Here is a 24997-nt window from a genome sequence, read left to right as displayed (position 1 = left end):
TGAAGAGGCTGTGACATCATGTTTCATGAACTTACAACCCCCATAAAATTCTGTTCACTATTTCTATACTCATAGTCAAAACTATATTGTGGCCATGTTTTTATGATTTGGAGAAAGCCTACACCTGCTGGAGAACTGGTACCCTTTGTACTCTCTATATGTGGGGATTCCATGGCTGCCTGCCCTGTTTCCTTGAGTAATTTTTAAAAGAACAAGTTCTCAAGCTATGTGTGGGTCTGCCTTGTTGGGCACCTTTATTCAGGAAAACGGTGTGCCTCAGGGTTCCGTCATCCTCTTTGCTATTGCCATTAACCCTAAAATGACCTGTCTCCTGCTGGGCACCTCCAGCTCCCTTTGTGTTGGAAATTTTGCCATATATTGCAGTTCTCCATGGACTTGTCTCGATGAGCGGTGTCTTCAGCGATGTCTCGATCATCTTTGCTCATGGAGCATCAACAGGGGCTTTCGTTTTTCCACTGACAAAACCATTTGTATGAATATCTGGGGACGCAATTGGTTTCTCCCACCATCTTTACATTTTGGGTGTGTTGCTCTTCCTAACCTACGTTTCTAGCATTTGTAGACTTGGAGAAAGTTTTTGACAATGTTGACTGGAATACTCTCTTTCAAATTCTGAAGGTGGCAGGGGTAAACTACAGGGAGCGAAAGGATATTTACAATTTGTACAGAAACCAGATGGCAGTTATAAGAGTCGAGGGACATGAAAGGGAAGCCGTGGTTGGGAAGGGAGTGAGACAGGGTTGTAGCCTCTCCCTGATGTTATTCAATCTGTGTATTGAGCAAGCAGTAAAGGAAACAAAAGAAAAATTTGGAGTAGGTATTAAAATCCATGGAGAAGATATAAAACTTTAAGGTTCGCCAATGACATTGTAATTCTGTCAGAGACAGCAAAGGACTTGGAAGAGCAGTTGAACGGAGTGGACAGTGTCTTGAAAGGAGGATATAAGATGAACATCAACAAAAGCAAAACGAGGATAATGGAATGTAGTCGAATTAAGTCTGGTGATGCTGAGGGAATTAGATTAGGAAATGAGACACTTAAAGTACACTCCTGGAAATGGAAAAAAGAACACATTGACACCGGTGTGTCAGACCCACCATACTTGCTCCACACACTGCGAGAGGGCTGTACAAGCAATGATCACACGCACGGCACAGCGGACACACCAGGAACCGCGGTGTTGGCCGTCGAATGGCGCTAGCTGCGCAGCATTTGTGCACCGCCACCGTCAGTGTCAGCCAGTTTGCCGTGGCATACGGAGCTCCATCGCAGTCTTTAACACTGGTAGCATGCCGCGACAGCGTGGACGTGAACCGTATGTGCAGTTGACGGACTTTGAGCGAGGGCGTATAGTGGGCATGCGGGAGGCCGGGTGGACGTACCGCCGAATTGCTCAACACCTGGGGCGTGAGGTCTCCACAGTACATTGATGTTGTCGCCAGTGGTCGGCGGAAGGTGCACGTGCCCGTCGACCTGGGACCGGACAGCAGCGACGCACGGATGCACGCCAGCCCATAGGATCCTACGCAGTGCCGTAGGGGACCGCACCGCCACTTCCCAGCAAATTAGGGACACTGTTGCTCCTGGGGTATCGGCGAGGACCATTCGCAACCGTCTCCATGAAGCTGGGCTACGGTCCCGCACACCGTTAGGCCGTCTTCCGCTCACGCCCCAACATCGTGCAGCCCGCCTCCAGTGGTGTCGCGACAGGCGTGAATGGAGGGACGAATGGAGACGTGTCATCTTCAGCGATGAGAGTCGCTTCTGCCTTGGTGCCAATGATGGTCGTATGCGTGTTTGGCGCCGTGCAGGTGAGCGCCACAATCAGGACTGCATACGACCGAGGCACACAGGGCCAACACCCGGCATCATGGTGTGGGGAGCGATCTCCTACACTGGCCGTACACCACTGGTGATCGTCGAGGGGACACTGCATAGTGCACGGTACATCCAAACCGTCATCGAACCCATCGTTCTACCATTCCTAGACCGGCAAGGGAACTTGCTGTTCCAACAGGACAATGCACGTCCGCATGTATCCCGTGCCACCCAACGTGCTCTAGAAGGTGTAAGTCAACTACCCTGGCCAGCAAGATCTCCGGATCTGTCCCCCATTGAGCATGTTTGGGACTGGATGAAGCGTCGTCTCACGCGGTCTGCACGTCCAGCACGAACGCTGGTCCAACTGAGGCGCCGGGTGGAAATGGCATGGCAAGCCGTTCCACAGGACTACATCCAGCATCTCTAGATCGTCTCCCTGGGAGAATAGCAGCCTGCATTGCTGCGAAAGGTGGATATACACTGTACTAGTGCCGACATTGTGCATGCTCTGTTGCCTGTGTCTATGTGCCTGTGGTTCTGTCAGTGTGATCATGTGATGTATCTGACCCCAGGAATGTGTCAATAAAGTTTCCCCTTCCTGGGACAATGAATTCGCGGTGTTCTTATTTCAATTTCCAGGAGTGTATTAAAGGAGTTTTGTTATTTGGGGAGCAAAATAACTGATGATGGTCGAAGTAGAGAGGATATAAAATGTAGACTGGCAATGGCAAGGAAAGCGTTTCTGAAGAAGAGAAATTTGTTAACATCGAGTATAGATTTAAGTGTCAGGAAGTCGTTTCTGAAAGTATTTGTATGGAGTGTAGCCATGTATGGAAGTGAGACGTGGACGATAAATAGTTTGGACAAGAAGAGAATAGAAGTTTTTGAAATGTGGTGCTACAGAAGAATGCTGAAGATTAAATGGGTAGATCACATAACTAATGAGGAGGTTTTGAATAGGATTGGGGAGAAGAGGAGTTTGTGGCACAACTTGACAAGAAGAAGGGTTCGATTGGTAGGACATGTTCTGAGGCATCAAGGGATCGCTAATTTAGTATTGGAGGGCAGCGTGGAGGGTAGAAACCATAGAGGGAGACCAAGAGATGAATACACTAAACAGATTCAGAAGGATGAGGTTGCAGTACATATTGGGAGATGAAGAAGCTTGCACAGGATAGAGCAGTGTTGAGAGCTGCATCAAACCAGTCTCAGGACTGAAGACCACAACAACGACAACAGCTCTTCCATTCATTGAAACTACGGAATTCCTGGGGCTTCTGTTTGGTACGAAACTCTCTTGGTTCTCCCACATGTCTTGGCAGCTAACTGTAAGGGGCCCCTCAGTTTCCTAAATGTTGTCAATGGTACTTCTTGGGGTGCAGATCGAACCATTCTCCTCCGTTTGTACCGGTCCTTTGTCCGTTCGAAACAACATTGTGGACTAAGGGTGCTTTGTTTATTCATGTGCATATCCGTACCTCTTATGCTGTCTCAATACTATCCCCTGTCATGGCATCTGTTTGGCCACTGGCACCTTTTATACTAGCACGGTTGAGAGTCTGTATGCAGAAGCTGCCGAACTACTGCTGTCCTACTGCTGTGACTTTGGTTGGTTGGTTGGTTTGGGGAAGGAGACCAGACAGCGTGGTCATCGGTCTCATCGGATTAGGGAAGGATGGGGAAGGAAGTCGGCCGTGCCCTTTCAGAGGAACCATCCCGGCATTTGCCTGGAGTGATTTAGGGAAATCACGGAAAACCTAAATCAGGATGGGCGGACGCGGGATTGAACCGTCGTCCTTCCGAATGCTGTGACTTTCTCCTCAGCAGATATCCATCCCATCTGTCAGCAATGCATGGCCACCCATCCTATGCCTGCTTCCTCAGTGACTCCTTTGATCACCAGTACCGCTCGTGTCCATCTTCTCTGTTACCTCCCAGAGCTCGCTTTTGGCTCTAGTTCCAGCAGATTAATTTCATGTTTCCTGCAACTTCCCCAGTAGACTGAACCCTTCACCACCTTGGCTTCGTGCCATGGCCCGTGTTCACCTTAGCCTTCATTTGCTTCCTAAGGACACTACTCCAGCCTCACTTTATCACCTTCAGTTTCATGACCTTAGCATGGAGCTTTCTCATAGTACCATCGTGCACACTGATGGCTCTCAGATTTATGGTGGTGTCGGGTGTGCCTTCGTCATTGGCGGCAATGTTTTTCAGTATCAGCTTCCAGCACACTGCTCAGTATTTACAGCAGAGCTCTTTGCTCTGTAACGGGCCACGGAGTACATCCGGTGACACAGGCTTTTCAATCGTGTCATCTGCTCAGACTCTCTCTGCACCATTCAAAGCCTCTTGATGGAACCACTGTAATGGTTATGTGGGTTCCTGGTCATGTTGGTCTGACAAGAAATGAGGCTGCTGACACTGCTGCCAAGGCTGCAGTCCTTGTACCTCAGCCCACTGGCTCTTATATTCCCTCTGATGATCTCTGTGTTGCCATCTGTCAGGAGGTGGTGTCACTTTGACATCGCCACTGGTCCTCCCTTCATGGGAATAAGCTCTGGGTTATTAAGCCCCTCCCAGCAACTTGGACTGCCTCCTCTCAGCCCTCCAACCATGAGGAGGTCATTCTAACTTGGTTGCATATTGGTTACTGTCTTCTTTGCCATTGCCATTTGTTAAGTGGTGCTCCCCCACCACTTTGCGCACATTTTGCCCAACTTTTAACTGTCCATTTCCTGATGGAATGCCCTTTTTTTAACTATTTATGTTCCTGTTTGCATTTGCCATCTTGAGTTATTGGCTGTTTTAGTGAACGACGCACGAGCTGTCAACCGCATTTTACTTTTTATCCGCTATAGCAACACGGCAAAGGCCATTTAATTTTTAGTTCTATGGTGTATTTTAAAGACCATTCTCCACATCCCTGTTTTTAGCTGTCTTATCTTCCATTGATAGGGATTGATGTATAGTCATTTTTAATTCCTCCCTTTGTCTTCATGTTTCACAGTTTTGATATGGGCATCTATGACCCTATGTGTTTTTGCACTCTAAAACAAAACAGCCAAACAATCCACTTCCCTTGCGGGCAACCTACCTGCCCCATATAAGAATGATCTCTACTAACCCCCACTCCTGTGTAGCCATTGTTTTCACCTTATACCTCTCCCATCTTCCCACTGAAAGCCTTACAGGTTTTCTTTTATGCAAGTCTGTCCAAAATCCAGCTTATTTTTTTTCATCTTCTTTGAGAGTTGTGATCCGTTCTCATCATGTAATCGTATTTGATCTTTGATTTTCAAGCAACAAGTTGTAAACTTCATTTAGTATGGAACTTACTACAAGGTTCCTTGTCTCCTTTTAAATTTGTGTGTAATGGCTATGATAATCAGAAATCATTAACATTAGGCCAAGTCACTTTAAAATATATGCTGACTCACCAGCACATGTCTACAGCTTGGCGATACTGAATGGATTTCCAGCTGTCTAAGATCTACAAATTATAGCTCCACATAGACGTTTGAAATAAATTTTGTCACTATTTGAGACACGTGAGAAACATATACTTATAAACTGCTGAAAGGAGGATCTGTAAAATTTGGAACTTTTAAAAGTTCTTCAATCATTAGATACAGGAAGACATGAGAAAAGAAGTCACTTCAAATTCACAGCTGAAAGAGACTGAGTGCTTGGCAGAACATTGAAGTAACAGGGAATTAATAGATGGAATTCAATGTCCTGCTTATGGAAATCTGCACAATCAAGTTTGTATAAACTGAAGATAATCTCTTCTTTTGAAGTTAATGTCCTTTATAATTTTCTACCTTTTTTACCTCCTCACCCCATCAACATCCCCCTCCCCCCACCACCCTCCTCCCACACCTCCCTGTCCTCATTTGTACCACCTGTGTACTTAACTTTTCATGTCTCTTTTATTGACTGTTGTCTATGAATCTCATATCAGTCCTTCATACTCATATCTGTGGCTTGTGAGAGCTGCCCCCTGTAGTAGTTTGTTAGTATTTGTCCTGTCTCTGTATTCGTATGTTTCCTTTAAACCAGGGTGCTGTGGATGATTTCCTTGTTGAATTCCACAATCATTCCAGTTCCCTGCTTCTGATGATCAAATGCATCTCTAGTTATGAAAAGCTAATATTTTTGTTCACAAACATTTATTTGTTTGTTACACATGATAGTGGAAACTCCCAACTTCACTTGGCGTGCACTCACGTCGTTTTCCACAGTCTCCTCTTCCTGTCTTTTGTGTACCTCTTCCAACACATTTTTTCTCATCATCATCCCCGTGCACTGCATGAACCCATCAGTGCTGGCTCCTGTATCATATTTGTATCCCAGGCAATTGCTGCCTCTCTCTCCCTCCCTTCCATTCCTGGTCTCCTTCCTTCCCTCTGCCACTTCTCCCATCACAACCCCTCACCTCCGTGTTAAATGATTCTGTATTTTAGACAACTTAATGTGATTTCCCAAGAAAAGTGAACTGCACACAGCATTGAGTGTGTTTATTTATTCCACAAAAGCTGGAAATTATCACCTTTCATAAATTATGTTTCAATGTGCAAATCTCACTGTTTCTATTTACTGCAGATGTGATGGTTTCCATTGTGTGAAATAGTGTGTAGCACATGGCTCCCATTCCACCACCCACTCACCAACCCCCCCCCCCCCCCCCCCCCCGGTCTCCACCCCCCAAAAGTATATTAGAATCCCTGAGTTATTCATAAGTGAGAAATATATTAGCTTTGTGTCTTTACAGGGAGAGATGTCGTGCAGAGGCTCTCTGGGAGAGCTATATCTGTATGCTACAGTGGCATTGCAGAAACACAACTTTTACATTTTCTGTACTTCAAGATGCTATTATTAGAGCCCTCGAGGTTTTCCCCAACAATTTGCATTTCTTGGCAAGTCTTGCTGAATTGCAGGTAAGTAAAATGATCAGTCTTAAGTGTTACATATATTCTTTATAATATGTACTCCTTCTGTAACACTTGTCTCCTGTTTTTTAAATGCACCTTCAGTTGTCAGACATTGGAGGTGGGGTGTTAACAGTGCACACATGTTCCACAGTAATTATTTCTGATCATGTCGCTGTACAAAACGTTTCTTGATAAGTAGTTCAAACACAGTGGTTAATTTATGAGTTACAAAGAATGATTCTGAATCGAGAACAGTTTATCTATTAGATCGAACGAAACAATTTATTTCACACTACAAACAATGCATGTCTGAAAATTTTCCAAATTCCATCCAAATGACAAATAACAGGGTGGCAGCTTGATGGAAAATTGAGAATTGCTATGTAAACCGAATTTACTGGGAAAGTCAGGGGAATTCCTGGGAGTTCTGAAAGACTTGAGCTACTCATTGATGGAAATAAATGTTCTAAGTAATTTTGTTACATATCACTCTGAAATTCTGTTTCAGAAAGAATTGGTTGTGGAGTTTGTATAAAGAAAGATGGAGATGACCTTAAAATTGCATTAGGCATTAGTGTTTATTTTCTCAATTGCAGTGCTAGCAGACCTCAGTTAATCTTTGTTATTGCTTGTTGGCTCTCAGGCTCCAGGACTGTTTCCCATTAAATGTTTGTTGGTGCAACAGAGTGTTACGTACAAGTGAGAATTTGTCTAGTGGCTGTGAATTCATCATTCACATGAAAGCAAAGATCCATATTTAAACACACATTTTATAGATCCTTGATGAATATTCAGGCTTTTGTTCTTTTTTATCAATGTCAGTGCAACATAGTACTTTGCTGATCGGATGATCCATTTGTTAGATATAACATCTAACTCTCATCACACACATAGGCACAAATCAGATCTGTAACCACCTACCCACCCACCCACATACACACAAACACACACACACACACACACACACACACACACACACACACACACACACACATTACACAAATTATTGCTTGCAGAAGCAGAATGGACAAATAGTTGAAAGTTATGAAAAAGATTAATGAACATGTCACACAAAGATCTGATTTGATTGTCAAAAACCAATAATACCTATAGGCTATGAGTATGTTACCTGACAATTATAAAATAACTTTTTCTCTTTCTGTGCCACCTATATTTGCATAATAATTGAAGTTAAATACAAGATTTGAAATTGTGGTCTCAAAGTGTCTTACAGTGAAATTACTTCTCAAAATAAATATGTATTTTAACTTTATAGCTTAGAAAGTACTGGGCAAAGCTAGGTTTTATTGCTATTGTAACTTCAGGTTCAGAGAACATTATTATTCACTATGAAGAATATGTTTATTGATAAAGATTATGATAATATTAAAAGATTTTGTTGATGGATCAAAAAGTATGGATGTCGTTCTTGGTGCATTAGATTAGCTGACTGTTGTGTCATCTTATGGTGGCACCATTACTTGTTGAGCAAGGCAGTTAGCTGCTTATAGGGTCTTGGTTATTATTTAATCTCCAGAGTTGTTTAATGATATTGTTGTTGGATCTTTAGGACTTTACAGATACTGGCTTGGCACTCCTCTGCAACCACGTCAGTTCTTCTGGCTTGCCTGCGGCTTTGTGTAGATATGTGGCTGGAAAGTTGGCTTGAACATTAAAGATTCAGCCTATCACTTTACTCTGGGTTATCTTGAAGTTTTTGTAGCTGCATCTTGGCCACATTTCCCCATATTGCAGAGGTATGCCTGTAGATCTTAAGGCCACTCTCAATGGATAATGCTGGGATGACATTGATGAATGAGTAGAAAGCCCAAGACATTGTGAAGTTTTCTTTCTGATTTCATTGATGTGATACTGCCACATCATTTTGCCATCCAATAACAGGATCTGAATTTCATCTTCAGAGCAGAGGACACAACTTGTACAATCAGAGGTGTACAATCGCTGGTGCCACAGGGGTCAGTGCTGGACTCTGTACTGTGCTCTGTTTACACAGTGGAGCTGCCAGCTATCCAAGCGCGAATAAAGCCATATACACTGATGACACCACCCATTATACAAGAAGCAGCAGACTGTTACATGCAACCAACAGCTGCAAGGAACCTGTACAAGTCTTGAAGGCAGGGCAGCCCATTGGAAATCCATATTTAATGGAACTCACAAAATTACAAAAGCCAGTACTACAACTCATCTGGCTATTTGGGGAATAGGTTAAATGGACTCCAATGGCCAGATACCTTGGAGTTATACTGGACTATTGGTTATCTGTGAGTACTGACCTGATTTATGTGCTGTTAATCATGTAAAGTTGAAAAACAGGACATTGGCCAACCAATAGCACTTTGTGGCTGGTAGATGTGTGGAAAGTAAAATCAAAGTTATGGTGTAATGTACATTACTGGGCAAACACTATCCAGTACTCAGTAAGATTTTCACCTTCAGGATGCCAAAGTGAGTGCTACTGAAGAGACTATGACAATCATGTTTTGTGAGCTTGCAACCCCAATAAAATTCTGTTCACTATTTCTGGGTACTCTTAATCAAAATGATGGAAAATCCAGGATGGAATGTAACAATATTATGAAAAGGAAAGTTGGTACTCACCATATAGTGCCACTCCCATCGTGCATTGGTGCTGCTGCTCACAGTGTGGTTTCAGTGCCTGAGACTGCAGTCGTGTGTGAGTTGCGTTTGCATGTGTGTATATGTGTCCTCTATTGCTGCTGAAGGCCTTAATGGCCGAAAGCTGTAATTGTGAGACTCTTTTTGTTGTGCCTATTGTGACTCAGCATCTCTGCTATATGGTGAGTAGCAACTTTCTTTTTCATAATATTGCTAAATTGAAATAATTTCTTTCTCCGGTCCCTAGCAGCTGAATCTCTTGCCTTAATTGCTTCACTGGAAACTCAAATCCTTATCTTCCATCTTCTTTGTAAAATGAACTGGAGTAACTGACGTGGCTGTTTTACAGTTGCAGTATTTAAATATCATACTTCTTGGATGATGAACCTTTGTACATCTGTGTGCCATTTTTTCAAAATAAATTTTTAATATTACTTTTTTTCTCTTGCTTATTTTGTGCATGTTTGGACATATGATAGTGCATAAATATTTGGTCTTTACTGATTAATGAAAATGTACTAAATATTCCCATATTAATTATCATTATTTACAATGGGAAGTAGACCATTTATACAGAAATTATAAAATAAACATTTTTAGTTTATCTAACTGGAAGAAAAATTAATGTGATTTCTGCTGTTACAAATTTGATGCAAAATAATCTATATTAGGGGCTTACTGTGTGACTTTAGCTGAATGGAAGCTGAGCTTGAGTCATCTGACAAAGTCTTTAATGTCATTCATTTCAGAAAATGACTCACAGGCATAATGTGGATGAAAATATTATCAAGATAACAAATGCCAACTTCTTTAGACATCTATATGTTTCTGGAATTGAATCCCATGTTTCCACAATTTTCATGTCAGCATTTTTGCTCATATTTTCTGGCAAATCCTGCTACTTTATATATTTCCAATTCTTTTCTTATTTCAATAACTATTTGAGTAGACATTGAGCTAGACTCAAAATCTATCAGCTACATTTCAGTTTCTTCAATTTCCAACCTATCAAATTGAGACGAGTTCAGTTATTGAATGGAGTTACACCTGGATAAATTGAATGGAGTTACACCTGGATAAATAATAAATATTTGTTTCTGACAACTCTGAACTGAGAAAATCTCGATGAAAATTCTATGATTGAAGAATGTATTACTGAAGAAAATTCCTCAGTGACTCTTTTGTGCTCTGGCTTTTCGTGTAAAGTGAAATTGCTGGTAATTTTTTTCAAATTTGGATGTACTTGCAGTTTTTGGAAAGAATATTGTTTTTAAATACATGCAGTTTAGCCTCAAAAGTGCAAATAAGGTCTATCATAACAACAACTGCTTTGTTTATGCCTTGAATCTTTATGTTCAACTTATTGCAATACTAGCACATGTAGGAAAAAAATATCAATTTCGTAAGTGATGTAACCTTCATTAACTGAATATTGCACAATTTTTCTACATTTTTTAAAAAACAGCCTGATTTCTTCCAGGCAATGTACAAATCTTTGAACCATGTTGCCAGCAAACATTGTTATACATCAGTAAGCCATTGTACAACAAGTTCTAACAAGGCTTCAAACTTACTTTTATTAGAAGCTTGCAGCAATATAAGGTTCACTATTTTTGTGGCTATGGCCATTATATTTTAAAGGGAAGTGAAACTACCATTTACACTCAAGGCTTACTAATGTATAATTCAGCGGAATTCAAGAATGGATTGTCCAGTGTGTATTAGAATAAACTAATATACCCATTTTTGGCACAATATTTGGAGCACCATCAGTAATCATCAAAATGATTTTGCTTCAATCTTTTTTTTTTCTTTTTTTTCAGTAAACCAATTTTTAACAGCCATACAAATATCTGGGCCCTTAGTAGTTCTTGGCAATGATATTATCACAATCAATTCTTCTTTGTTGTCATTTACAATGCAATAGCGAGCAAACACTGGGCAGATTTAGTTACATCTGTAACTTTGTCAAGACACAGTGAAAAATAGGAAGGGGACTTTATGTCCTTTTTTTCCCTGCCAGTTAAGGATTCTGTCTTTTATGGTGTTTCTAGATAAAGCTTTTGAAAACCCTCTGTGTTAAGGGAGGTCGCTACAGGAAGGGCAAAATGTCGCCTTGTGTTATGTTGTTGAAAAATAACATCACAGAAGCTTTGAAGATAAGGTGCAGCTGTCAGTCTTACCATGTCAGAAGTGTAATGGACAATGGCCAAATCACCAGCTATGGAAATAAGAGGTGATTGTGTTGGGCAGCCAACGGTACCTCATACCGTCGTGCTGCTTGTATGATGCAGGTAAATGCTGTCTGGCAATGCCTGTTTCCCTCAGAGCCACCACTGGATGCATCCTTCGTAACGTTGTACGCAGAACTGGCACTCGTCTGAAAGGATGACGAGGTACCACTGCTATGTCCAGTGTTGATGTTGACCAGACCACTATCAGCATCCCTCTCTCTGCTGCCATGTTAAGGGAAGCCACAGCAATATTTGGCATCTTGTTGTGATGCTCCAAATGTCGTTGCACTGTCCATATGGATACTTATCTTTTCCTGGGCAAGCGCATTTCTTGACTCAAAAGTATGTGACAGGGCTGTACAGTCCTGTACAGCTGAATGAACAGTGTGCCTGTCATCTCAGTTGTTAGCCATGTGATGTCACTGGTATCCTGCATGGCACTGCGTATTCCTCTATGTTACCCACCAGTTTCATGTGGTTGTCTGGGATCCCGACCAGCTCACATGACGACAACTTGCATGTCTGATAGACTAAAGTCCTACTGCTGCTGAATTCTGACACATGCTGGTAGATATTTCTTCTTCTTACACAAGGCACAGTTTGGGCTTCTCACAACCAACCGACATTCAGATGTCCAGAATCAGCAAAAATAAGCCTGTGGTTGAGTCCTCTTGGCATAGTCAGATACAATGATAAGCAAGAAAAATCTTGGGTGTCACATTAAACATAGAAACCTTTGTACCACAGCTAAGAATGTACAAAGACAAGTGAACCTGGTGATGAAATTGGCAGGAAGTATGTGGGCAGCAAACACACCAGTTCCCTGCAGAGCATCCCTTGCATTGGTGTACTCTGCATCGATATTGTGCACCAGTGTGGCAGAGCAGTGCTTGTGTGAAGAAAGTTGACATTCGTTTGAATGCAGTGATGAGAATCAGTGGCATAGTCAGGTGTACACCTACATGCTGATTACTAACACCATCGAACATCAGTCGAGCTCACCTTCATCGAAAGTTGGCTCTCTGCATCCTTTGCTAGAAAGGCCCTAAAAATGAATCAATGCCTCTTCACAAAGATTTACTCTCACTGCCTAGGAAATGCCCCAACCCATATGACCAGCATATGAACTAGGATTCCAAATGCTGCCCACTGGATTCAGGTGGGATGTTGAATGAGTGGCAAATAGTGAAAGCCTAGAACCACGAACTTATTGACAATCCAATGATTAAAGTTCCAGTCTTTCATCATCCTAGGGAGTTATGGGTACAGACCAATACCGTATTTACTCGAATCTAAGCCACACTCGAATCTAAGCCGCACCTAAAAAATGAAACTCGAAATCAAGGAAAAATAATTTTCCCAAATCTAAGCCGCACCTGGAATTTGAGACTCTAAATTCAAGACGAGAGAAAAGTCTTAGACCGCACCTCCAAATCGAAACAAAGTTGGTCCATTGTAACATGACACACAATTTAGGTCAAATGGATGAAGATACAGCTACAGTAGTTTGATTTGAGTCGTAAGCTTAACAGTTAAGATTTACAAAGTAGCCATTGCTATGTATCAGGTGCTCCATCCGTATTTATACGGGTACCCTTCCTTTTTCACATGCTTCGTCTGGTTTGAAGCGATTGCTTATTTTGCTTTGATCTGATAAGTGCCATTCCCTTTGTTATAGGTGTTTATGTTACTCTAAGCTGAAACTGCATTATTGTACTGTGTCTTGCATTGTTTGCCGCATTCTGATAATGAGTGTTTAGGACCTGTAGCTGGTCGCGGCATGGCTCACTTTTGTGCGCGCTAACGCCGCTTACAATAAAAAAAGGGAGAGGAATTGTCTCATAAGCGAAACAAAGGCAAGAGACTGCTATTTGTTGTTCCTTACACTGCTGCTTTCTTTGATAATGATCGACAAGAACCAAATAATATACTGCGTATGATAGATGATGTTCTGAACAAGAGTTTAGCGAAAATTTTTCTCCGTTTGAAAATCTTTGCAGATGCCTCTTTAGTACATTACATTCTGCACAGAAATTAGTCATCTTAGATTTAAAAATCTAGTCAGTTGCCGTGCTTCATTTCTGACTATCACCATTCAGCATAAGAATAATACAAATATAAACATGACATGATATGTATATTCTTCCGTGTTTGCTGTTGTCTCACTCTAGTTTCGTAGTTTATTAGGCAGACAGGATTTAAATGAGATAGCAGCAAACACACAAGAATACGCGGCATTATGTTTACATTCTTGTACCTTTTCTTTTAATTTATTTGCTGACGCAGAGGTTTTGGTGCCAGTATTTATCTTCGTGCCTGCAAAGCATGGCTGTGTAGCGCTCATATATTCGATGGCAGAAGTTAATTGTGGCAGCACCTACCAACATTTTTCAGAACTTCCGCTTACTTTGCACTCGATTCTAAGCCCCAGGCAGTTTTTTGGATTACAAAAACTGGAAAAAAAGCGCGGCTTAGATTTGAGTAAATACGGTAGAGCCCAGATGGGAGAAGGTATGTGCAAATACAACATGCTCAAGGGGGGCTTTTGCACTAACAGTATGTGTGACAGTTGGTATTCACACAATGAGCCAATTTGTAAATAAGTACTCTAACAAGCATTTCCCTGCGTCAAGAGTCTACATGGAACATCTGATGAGGCACTCCACAGGATTGAGTCATCCAATATTTGTTTGTAGTCTGGGCCACTGAATGTTCATATAGTGTAAATTTTTACATGTATAAATTATTTTGGTTACATATGTAAAACAATTTTGTTGTTTTAACTGATGCATGTGTTGTTGTTGTTGTTGATGTTGATGGTGATAATGATAACTGCATAGTCTTATCTTATATACGAAATGTAGAAGGCATCACTCTTACCTACTTTGCACTGTTATGTCAAAATTGTAATCATTTGCATATCCAAGCTTGTAGTACACTACATACCATTTGGCTTTTGTTGCATACCCTCTTCATGATGTTGCAGTTTATATTTTGTTTCTTCTTTTGCTCCTGAAATTCAGTTTCACTATTTTTAATTTTCTTTTTATACAGAATATTGCAAGTACTGTGAGTGTATCATGGTGTCATCTGACCAACTCATTCGCCAGCTCTGAATCTGTGCTCCCACAAGCATTTCTCATTCTCGATCTGCTGCACAGGCATAATAAAGTTAAAGAAGCAAATATACAAGCATTTCAATTTCTGAGCGTTGGTAAGTAGTTTTTATTTTTGTAAAACATTACATCTCTAGCAGTTAAATATCATTTATCTTCTTTTGCTGTGCTAGTTTGGTTTGTATGGTTGGCTTTCTACTAGAGGTAGGAATAACTCTAATTTGAAACTAGATGGGATTATATCAGGGATAAAGAGTACTGTTTTTACAAAATTTATTTGCAACAGATGAATTCTTTTGACATCAGCTGTATTCGGTATGAAATAGTTATTTTTCTCTCTTGGTAGTTCACAGGTGAGAACAGGCCCACAAAGGAACAGAATGTGAAAGCAAAGACTAACTTGTCATTGAAGTATCTTGCCTTGCTTTTGTCAGTTTAGAAACATGTGCTATAATGTGTTGTAGGAATCATATTTGAATGAGAAATATAGATATTGAATTTTAATCATCTGCTGGCATTTTCTTATTTACATATCACATTTAAGTGATTCTGTGTTTTATCCTTTACTTACATTGTGAAAACTGTTCTTAAAGCTAATGCTGGGTGAAGCAGCTTATGCATGAGAAATAAGAGTAGTTAAAATTTGTAATATGACTGCCTTACTATGTGAGTTTAAAATTAGTTGTGACTTTTGACAGTTCCGCACAGGGCAAATAGGGGGAAGCGTAATTGCCAGCATGTGCCAGTGTGTCAGCCGCCAGCAATAAAGCCCCTGCCTACGTTCCGAATGTTAGCGGCCACCAGGCAAACATTCTTTGACAGTAAAGAAGCGTCAGTAATGAACAGAACAGTTAAATCAATGATCTTTTATACATACTCACAGGAAGAACCATCACTGCCCTCTTCCTCAGAACTGGTATTGGCACTGACTGCAATTACCAGTTCTTCAATTGTTCTTCCAGCAGTCGTTCACGAATTCACGTTTCCTCAACTACCTTCTTCGTATGGCTGACAACTCGACACCAATCCTGAGGGGTAATACTTGCAATGGCTTCTTTTGTCAGTGTTTCGACCTCACTGAGCATAAACTTCTTGTTGTTTTTTGGCACACTACCTTTCACCTCCGCCCATATGTTCTCAGTAGGATTTAAATGTGCATGATATAGAGGAAGCCTGATAACATTATGCCCTTTATCCACAGCCAGTTCGTCAACCTGATAGTTTGGACTTTTTGGCTTGAAAAGTGCTAAAAGTTCCATTAACTCTGCCTGATTCATACCAGGTTCAACTTTATCTGATGGAACATTTCTTTGCATCCAGAGCAAAATATCTGCTTTCCTCCACTGCATTGTCTGGGCTATATCTATCACAACTGAGTGGTATGGCGCATTGTCCATTACTGTTGTAGTACTTGGAGGAATATTCTGCAGCAGAACATCAGAAAATCACTCCATGAAAACTTTGGCATTAACTTCCTCATGATAGTCACCTTGCTTCCTGGAACGGAACAGCAGTAAACAGTTTGGAATGAAACAACTAGCAGAGCCAATATGGGGGACGGTTATCCTGCCACCCTTGCCTATCGGCACTTTCATCGTTCCTTGTGCTGTGCAATCCATCCACCCCGTTGTCAACACATGACGCACATTAACCCACATCTCATCCAACCACACAGTGCCCTCGAACGAAACATTTCTCACTGCACGCAAATATCTGCCTCTCCATGCCACTATGTCATTTCTCTCCACGATAAATGTCCGAGACAAAAAGTTTTCATGCCAGAAACTAAGCTCGTGTAAACAGTTTTGAAGTATGACCTATTCGCACTGAACAGCTCTGCTCCTTTGAGGCTGGAAATAAGTTCATTTAAGGTAGGATATTCCTTGTGCAGACGATAAGCATACGCATGTCCCCAAATTGCATCCTGCTGGAATGCGTCCATCTTCATTACCCGTTTGTCATAACATCGTTTCTTGCCTGGAGTTTCTAATAAAGAATGACCTGCTGTTGCTTCTTCACCCATGTCTTCCTTCCTTTCTTTCCTTCTCCTTGCCAATTCTTAGCACTGTTGATCAATGAATGTTAAGTGCAGCAGCTGTTCTGTCCACCACTCTTGTAACATCTAAAATCGGATCGCCATTATTGCATTCGAGTTCAAAATAACTGCACACAGAGCACAAAAATTTGCAATCTTGGCCATGGATTGGAATTCCCTTTCTACAGCTTGCTGTCTTCGTAGCCGGTGAACGTGTTCTTGGATGACCTCTTTTTCTGTGAATCTCCCATTCAGCTGTGCTGTTCTGTTATTATCAATGCAAAGCCAACACAAAAACACTTGTTCACAACACCTGAGCACTACAAAACACTTCAAGGACAAAAAATAGCACTTTACAGAGAGAGAGCTTATGGACGCAGAAGCAACTGAAGTGCGACAACAGGGTTGCTTTACCAACCAAACCGCTGTCAGCATGATAGGGAAAGCCAGCTTGCTATTGCTGTTATCTGGGCAATGGCGTTGCGTCCCTTCTGGCGAGCCAAATGTCAAAATTTGCAACTGATTTTAAATGCACTATAATAGTTAGTTTGTCACGTAGCCAGAGATAGTACCAATGGTCAGTTGATATAATAGAGAAAAAGCTTGTATGTGCAATTTGTAAACATACATACAACGGACTGCAGTTGATTAACTGTAACAAGTTGCAGTTCTTTATGTCACTCACTCAACAGAAAGGATGTACACTGTCTGACAAAAAAGTGCAGCAACCAAAAAATATAGTTGAGTGTCAATGTAACACTGTACACAGACACACTTTCAGCTGGTATGTAAGTGATTGTAGTTGCAGTTTTCTTTGACAGCTACAACAGCTGGCAGAGTGAATTACTTTTCATGTCTAATGTTGTTACCAGGTCTGTCAGGGTACGTAAGGGACTCGTGTGAGACAGTATCACCGACACCTGACGTAGTTTGAAAGGGACCTCTTTGTGGGTCTCCATTTGGCCAGCTGATCAAAGGGTGCAATATTGAGATTTGTGTGGCATTCAGATGTGGCAGTGACTTGATGCTGGACTGAATTGAAAACATGAGGGCAGGCGTACTCATCATCACAATTCCAGTTGAGCAGCATGTATGACCATCACCAGGGAGGATCACTGTGTTTTGCACTGAGCACATCATAACCCTTTCGCATCTGCACCTGCCATGTGAGAAAAAGTAATGGATTCTGTGCAACAGTCTCTGTCATTCCTCATCACTGCTTGGAGACTATTATTAGCCAGACAAGGAAATTGCAGTCCCATGTACAGGCTGGCATTAACACAACACAAATGGCTGCATTTGGTATGATGCCGTGACTGGGAAGCATGGATTTCTGATGAATGGCATCACATTGTTGTTTTGCACTACCTCAGATGACTGTTGTCGATGAGTATGACATCAAGTTGGGGAGAGGTCCCATGCTTCCAGTGTTCTGGAGAGACACAGTGGTAATACTTCTGGTGTCACGATGTGGTGCACCATCAGGTATGATTTCAGGTCACAGCTGGTAGTGATCGAGGGGTCTTGACAGCACAACAGAACATCACGGGCATTGTGCATCCACATGTGTTACCTGTCATGTGACAGTATTGTCTTGCCTTTTTCGACAGGGCAGTGCTCGTCTAGATATAGCATGTGCCTCTGTGAACTGTGTGGTGGTGCTGAGGTACTGCTGTGGTCAGCAATATCACGAGATCTGTCCCCAATAGAAAAAGTGTGGAACTAGTTCAGACACCAACTCCATCCCAGTGCCAGTATCCAAGATATCAAAGACCAGTTACAACAATTATAAGGGTGGGTCAGGAGGAAAGGTACATGCTTTGAGGGGTGATAGTATTAGTGATTCTGAACAAAAAACTTCATCTGGACATATGCCCTATTCCTCCTGACTCAGCCTGTATATATATGCCACCAGTACTGTAATGCATCCAGCATTACAGTACACCATCTTCAGGCTCCTGTATAAAGACAACAATGACAACAGCTTAAAACACATAACAAAATGGGTGATGTAGATTTTTTAAGAAATCAAGTTATATATGGTGATAATATGTAGTAAACATATAACAAAACCAAACTGTACAGGAAGTGACATCGAAGTTAAAGATAAATTAAGGAATAAAATGAGAGAACAGTTGCACACTTCAAATATGAAAAAGGGAAAAAATATATCTATGCATAACATGTAATTTTGACTGCCAATTAGTAGCGTCTTTTTTACTATCCTCTCATTAGTCATTTTACTCATTGCTGAGTGTCGTGATCTCATTTCCTCATTCATTCTTACGCAGATGTCTCCATACACAGCGATTAGGCCTTTCTTAATATGATGTGAAGAGGCAGGCTGGTAGTCTTCTTTGCTTGATCCAACCATCTGTTTGCTGCTCTTCCGTGTGTTCTTGTGCCCTAAATTTTTCCCTGCACAATGGTCTTCTCTAAATTATCCCCTTTCCTTCTCAAGATGTGCCCAAGGAGCTGGAGGTATCTTTGGCTGACACGAGAAGATAACCTTCTTGTGATTTTAAGTTCTTCTATTATTGAAACATTTGTTCTTTTTTGTGTCCACAGTGCACATAGCATCCTCCGCCAACACCACATCTCGAAGGCATCAATGCAGCTCTTATTACCACCTTTCACAGTCCAAGTCTCTCATCTGTATGAGAATACAGGAAACACCAGTGCTTCTACCAAACTCATATTCGTTGTCTTGGATATTGCGCGATTCTGCCATATCTTATTGAGTTCGACCATTGTGGCTCGGCCAAGAATGATTTGTCGTCTTATCTCTTTATCCCACTTTCCTGTGCAATTGATCAGAGAGCCTAGATATCTATAATCAGTCACTATCTCCAGATTCCTTAAGCATCCGTAATCAGTCACTATCTCCAGATTCCTTAAGCATCCGTAAGTTAGTTTTGATTGATGCCTTGGCAATTCATAACCATTAGTTTGGTTTTTTTCATGTTTATCTCCAGGCCAATGTTTAGACTAATATCTTTCACTCTTGAGAACAGATTACCAAGTTCTTCCTCACCTCCTGCTATGAGTGCGAAGTGTAAATTGTTGATTTTCCTGCTGCTAGTTGAAATCCCATCGTCCCAGCCATCCAGCGCTTTCCTGATTACACACTCCATGTAGATATTGTAGAGCTGAGGTGACAGTATGCCGACCTTGTCTGATGCCATTTGTTACAGTGAAAAATTTCAAATATTCACCATCTACATTTATGGTTGTGGTATGGCTATTGTAAAGACCTTTTAGTAAGGATACTAGGTGTTTTGGAACCCCAGACTCGTTGAACATATGCCTCGACTTGTCCCACATGACAATTTTTTTTTTCTTTTCCTTTAAAACTATGTCAGTGATGATATTATTTGTAATTTTACTGTCTCTTGTCTTATTTATTTAGGTATTTTGGTTATTAAAGCTGACAGTTGCATTTCATAAATAGTATCATTTGCAGGTGGACCTGTGGTAACTGATCCCTGTGAGCAAAATAGATGTCTTGCATTACTGGAACGCCTTCTGGTGGACCAAACGACAAAGCATTGCCCTTTATTATGGCGCCTTAAATTGAAGATACATCCATCAGAAGAGACATTTTATAGGGCAGTTGATGAGTGCCCATGGGTTCGGGTATGACAAATTTATCAGTATTTATTGTTTTTGTCATCTTAATCCATGCATAATCAATTTTTTAAATGAGACGTGTGTGACACACACACACACACACACACACACACACACACACACACACACACACACAAACTTTGTACTTGCTCAGAAAAGCTAATGTAATCTTCCTCTGATCTAAATTGTAATTAGTTTAGAAAATATTGAACAGCTTTTCTGTGCAGTTGACCATTAAAATTTTATCATGGCGGCAACATGCAGCCAACATCAAATAGGCATAGAGTACATTCTCAGATAAGCAAATGTGCAACATTTTGGGGTGCAAGAACTTAAAGGAGGTATGAGTAAGCTCATCTAAATTCTGTATGATAATACCTTGACTTTCCCATTCAGAAACCTCATTTGAATGCAGTTTGTTGTTTGTGAGAAGGTCATGTTATGCCTTGTTAAGAAGGAGAAACATCTAGTAGCATGTGTCGGATTTTGTCTGCAGCAATATCATGGCTTGTCAAGACTGCAGTTTATTTTTGTGCAGTATTGCTGATCATGTCAATGAGAACAGTATTGCTGGTCATGTTAATGAGAATCCCACAGCTGTCGTGCTAATATAAGATCAACAGAAGCAATCTCAGTGGGCACAGCATGATTAATGTGCAAAAGGACAGATGTATTGTTTCCTTGGCCACACAGAACTTTTCAACTGTATCACATACATTGTGCAAGGAAATCAGACCGTTTGCAATAAGAGGAGTATCGGCATGGACAGCACGATGACGTCTGAAACACCACAGACTGTAGGCGTGGCAGCGGTTATTGTGCCTTCCCTTGATGGTACGGAGTGCCGTTGTATATAGAACATGATCACCTCTGGTCAACATAGTCTGACAGAAGCCGTTATATGTGTGATATGTTAAGGATAGTGGCTGTTCGTGAAATGAAGTTCTCATTGATGTTATCTTTCAACAAGATAATGCAAGACTGCATTTTGCCCGTCCTCTTGAGATAGCTTGATACAGAGGGTGTTCGACAGTTACCCTGGCTAATATGTTCTCCAGATCTATCACCCAGTCAAAACATCACTGCCATAGTTGCTGTGAGAAATGCGTTTTGCACCCTTTTCCCCCAAATCACATACAAATTTATTCACACATTCTTCCTGCTATACTGTAACTATTCTGTATATTCTAATTATTCTGTATATGCACAGCAAGTAAAATTTAATTGTTTGCTGTCGATACCAGTGTTCCAATTTTAATGGCCAGAACTACACTAATTATTTTTGTTTTTCAATAAAATGCTGGCACCAGTCCCACTTTTCATTCTACTTTAAAAACCATGACTGGTTTCAGCCCCCTAGGCCTTTACCCAGGGATACGTTCTGAGAGAACACAGAATGAGTGTTAGTCTTTTTGTGTTTCTGAGGATGCCTCATATGTACCACTGGATAATGGCCTTTTGGACCCGAACCAGTCTTGGATTTTAAAGTAAATTGATAAGTGTGACTGGTGCTGATGTTTTATTCAATACCAATACTGCTGTTGTAAAACCTGCATCACATTCTGACAAGAAACTAATTATATTTGTCACTGTAATATTTTAAAACTATAATATATTTGTTTTTTGTTTTTCATATGTTGTTTTATTTTTTAAAGGACATTTATCTGGATGGAACATTAAGTGTTCCAGAGAAAGCAGATAAACTTCAGACTCTAATGATGGAAAAAGAGTTGCGGTATCATGTTTTACCTGATGAACTTGAAGTTATTCGGTCTGGATTTGAAGCACTTGCTGGTCTAGTAAAACATGAAGTAACTCACTAGTCCAGCTGATCAAGAATCAAGAGTACTCATGAAACTATCAATAGACAATTGATATTTGTACAAATGTCTTTTTTTTGTAAAGTTTCCTGTTATTGAGCTGCTCACATTCCTAAAATCAAATGTAAATACATCCAACAATTATTTATTAAGTCATGTTAATGTAAGAGTAAACATCATATGTAAATAAATTGTTGTTCAAAGAAAATAAAATGGCTGGAAATGACACTGTAAATAAAAAGTTGTACAGCTACTTTAAAGGCCACGACAGCTGAATGATACTACGTTTTTGTGAAGACAGTGGCTTGAAATTGTTGGTCCAACTGCTCAATCATCTTCATGTTATGCAATTGGTGTTTCAATGTGTGTCGCCAGCTACTACCACACTGTACAAAAGGTCTTCTATTGCTCTAGAATTATTTGTACAGGTTCTAATTTAGTATTGTTCAGCAAAATCCATTTACACAAATATATGCACTCTTCTCTTTTTCTGAACTCTGATCTTTTTTACTTATTGACTTGTATATGCATAAACCATAAAAAATAAATGTGGAACAATGAATTTTTTATATTGAGGCAAAAACATTGTTTCTCTCAAATATTTTTAATAATTACTTTATCAATAAAATGCTTAACCAATGTATTACTAAACAGACAGGTAAAGATGATGTTTGTTAAATTACCAAATTTAAAAAAAGTTAACCAGGTGAACTGTTTATTATATATCATTTTTTTACTATTTGTGTAATTCCATAACTGAATCATAAACACGGATGGTCAAGAATGAGAACAATGACAATCTGGAAGTAGCGTCAAATGAGATGTTTGTAAAGCCTTTTCAGGTACGAAGAACCAATAGAGACCCAGAGATGATGCCGTTCCAGTAGAAATTATTAAATCTGGAGAAAAATAATATGAAAAAAAAACTTTCAGAATTATGTAGCAAACGTATGCAGAGATAGATAGATAGAGAGAGAGAGAGAGAGAGAGAGAGAGAGAGAGAGAGAGAGAGAGAGAGAGAATTTCCCATAAATTGAACAGTTCAGTAATTTTTTTACTCCACAAGAAAGAAGATAGTCAAGACATAAAAAACTATAGATGTGTAACCTCTTTCCCACAATGTACAGCATTCTGATTAAAAGTATCAACTGTATAAAGGAAACAATATTTTAATAAAGCAAAGAAATAAGTTGGCCATAGGAATGGATATTGCAATGTGCGAATGAAATTATAGAATTGAGCAGTGAGTATGACTACCACTTTATATTGAATTGTGAAGGCAGCCAATTCATTTCCAATAATATATGTACTAATAATTCTTGAGAAACTAAAAGTTATTTAACCTGTATTAGTATACTAAAGAAAATGTATTTCAGTGCTACAGTTTTTATTACACTTCATCAGGATAGTGGGAAATTCAGAATAGTAGAGGAGGCACCAAAGGAGATTCCATACCATTCAAACTATTCTCAGCAGTGTAATCCTTAAACAAGGGACATGAAGAAGGAATACATGCTAAAGGAACACTTCCGAGCCACCTTCATTTTGCTGATTTGTCATACTTTTTGACTCTTCTGCAGATAATCTTGAGAAACAAATGGAAGAATTTAAAGAGAGCCTGTCTGAAAAGAAGTCTAAAAATCAATTTAAAAAAGACTAATATGTGTGTAACATATAATAACATATTGAAGTGACAATAAGCACAAATTAACACTGAAATCATTGAACCAACTGATAAGTTTCTGTATTTAGCACTTAAGGCTTCTTTCTGTATGGGTAGAAGAATGAAAATGACCTGCTGTGCTTCTAGTAAAGAGTTTTCAAAACAAAGAGTTCCATGTCTCTAAAATAAAAAGTTCATAATTGATATGTATTATCAGTTCTGATTTATGGCTGATGACATTCATGTAGAAATTGATGTAGGGAATTACCTGTACCCTCCTTGTGACCTATGTAAAAACACATACCAAAGCTCCCTCAACGTCAATATATGATACATGCCAGTGGGGTGAGTGGCTGGTAAAGCAAAGAAGCCATTATCAGACAACTTATGGGTTTTCTCCTGCACTCTGGTTGTATGAGGCTTACTCAAGTGCCTGTGGTAACATTTATTTCATTAGGTGACATTTTTATTTATCTAACTGTTCATGGGAATCCAGAAGTGTCAAACTCAACTAAGAATCCCTTGGTGGGAAGTGTGTATCATCATAAGATGTACACAAGATTGCCAGAGAGGATATGAGTGACCAGCTGATTTAGGAAGATTACCAGAAAAAGTTAGCTCAATAATATTAATAGAACACATCCAATGGTACACAGTATATTTATATCTTTTTCCTATCATGAATGGGTGAAACATGTTTAGATCGCACAAAGAAATTCAGTTGCAGTTTTTCTTATCTATACGATAAACCATAATTGAACTTAGCAAGTGAGGAGAAATGGTTGCAGATATTGCCAACAGTGTATTTATTATCATAATAAGGGACAGAGGCACTCTAGGTAAATAACACCCTAATACATTCGTAAAGCTTTGGAAGAAATTGCAGGTAATTGAAATCATTTAAGGGACTATGGAATGGTACATTCCTAGTGGAACCAACTATAGCTGACCAAGTGAAAAACTCCTGGATTCATGACAGCTTCTGGAGTATGTTATGATTGCAGAGTAACATACCTCAGGCAGCTACAGAAGAGGACTAATCAATTGCGGACATTTCATGGACATTGTTGCCAATGATTGACAAC

The 24997-nt window shown here is 40.2% G+C and overlaps 1 protein-coding gene across 1 annotated transcript in view; it reads left to right on the top strand.

Annotated features, from left to right (window-relative positions):
- Positions 1-22816, top strand: part of LOC124622349 (nuclear exosome regulator NRDE2) — a 160152-nt gene extending 137336 nt beyond the window's left edge. Inside the window, exons 13-16 of the mRNA XM_047148026.1 lie at positions 6615-6780; positions 14703-14862; positions 20263-20435; positions 22085-22816. Coding sequence (XP_047003982.1) covers positions 6615-6780; positions 14703-14862; positions 20263-20435; positions 22085-22252 — 667 coding nt within the window. The 3' untranslated portion in view covers positions 22253-22816. The remainder of the gene's footprint in view (positions 1-6614; positions 6781-14702; positions 14863-20262; positions 20436-22084) is intronic.
- The last annotated feature ends 2181 nt before the right edge of the window (positions 22817-24997 follow it).

Source organism: Schistocerca americana, chromosome 7, assembly GCF_021461395.2.
Source record: "Schistocerca americana isolate TAMUIC-IGC-003095 chromosome 7, iqSchAmer2.1, whole genome shotgun sequence".
Lineage (NCBI taxonomy): Eukaryota > Metazoa > Arthropoda > Insecta > Orthoptera > Acrididae > Schistocerca > Schistocerca americana.
This window is presented reverse-complemented; position numbering and strand designations above follow the sequence as displayed.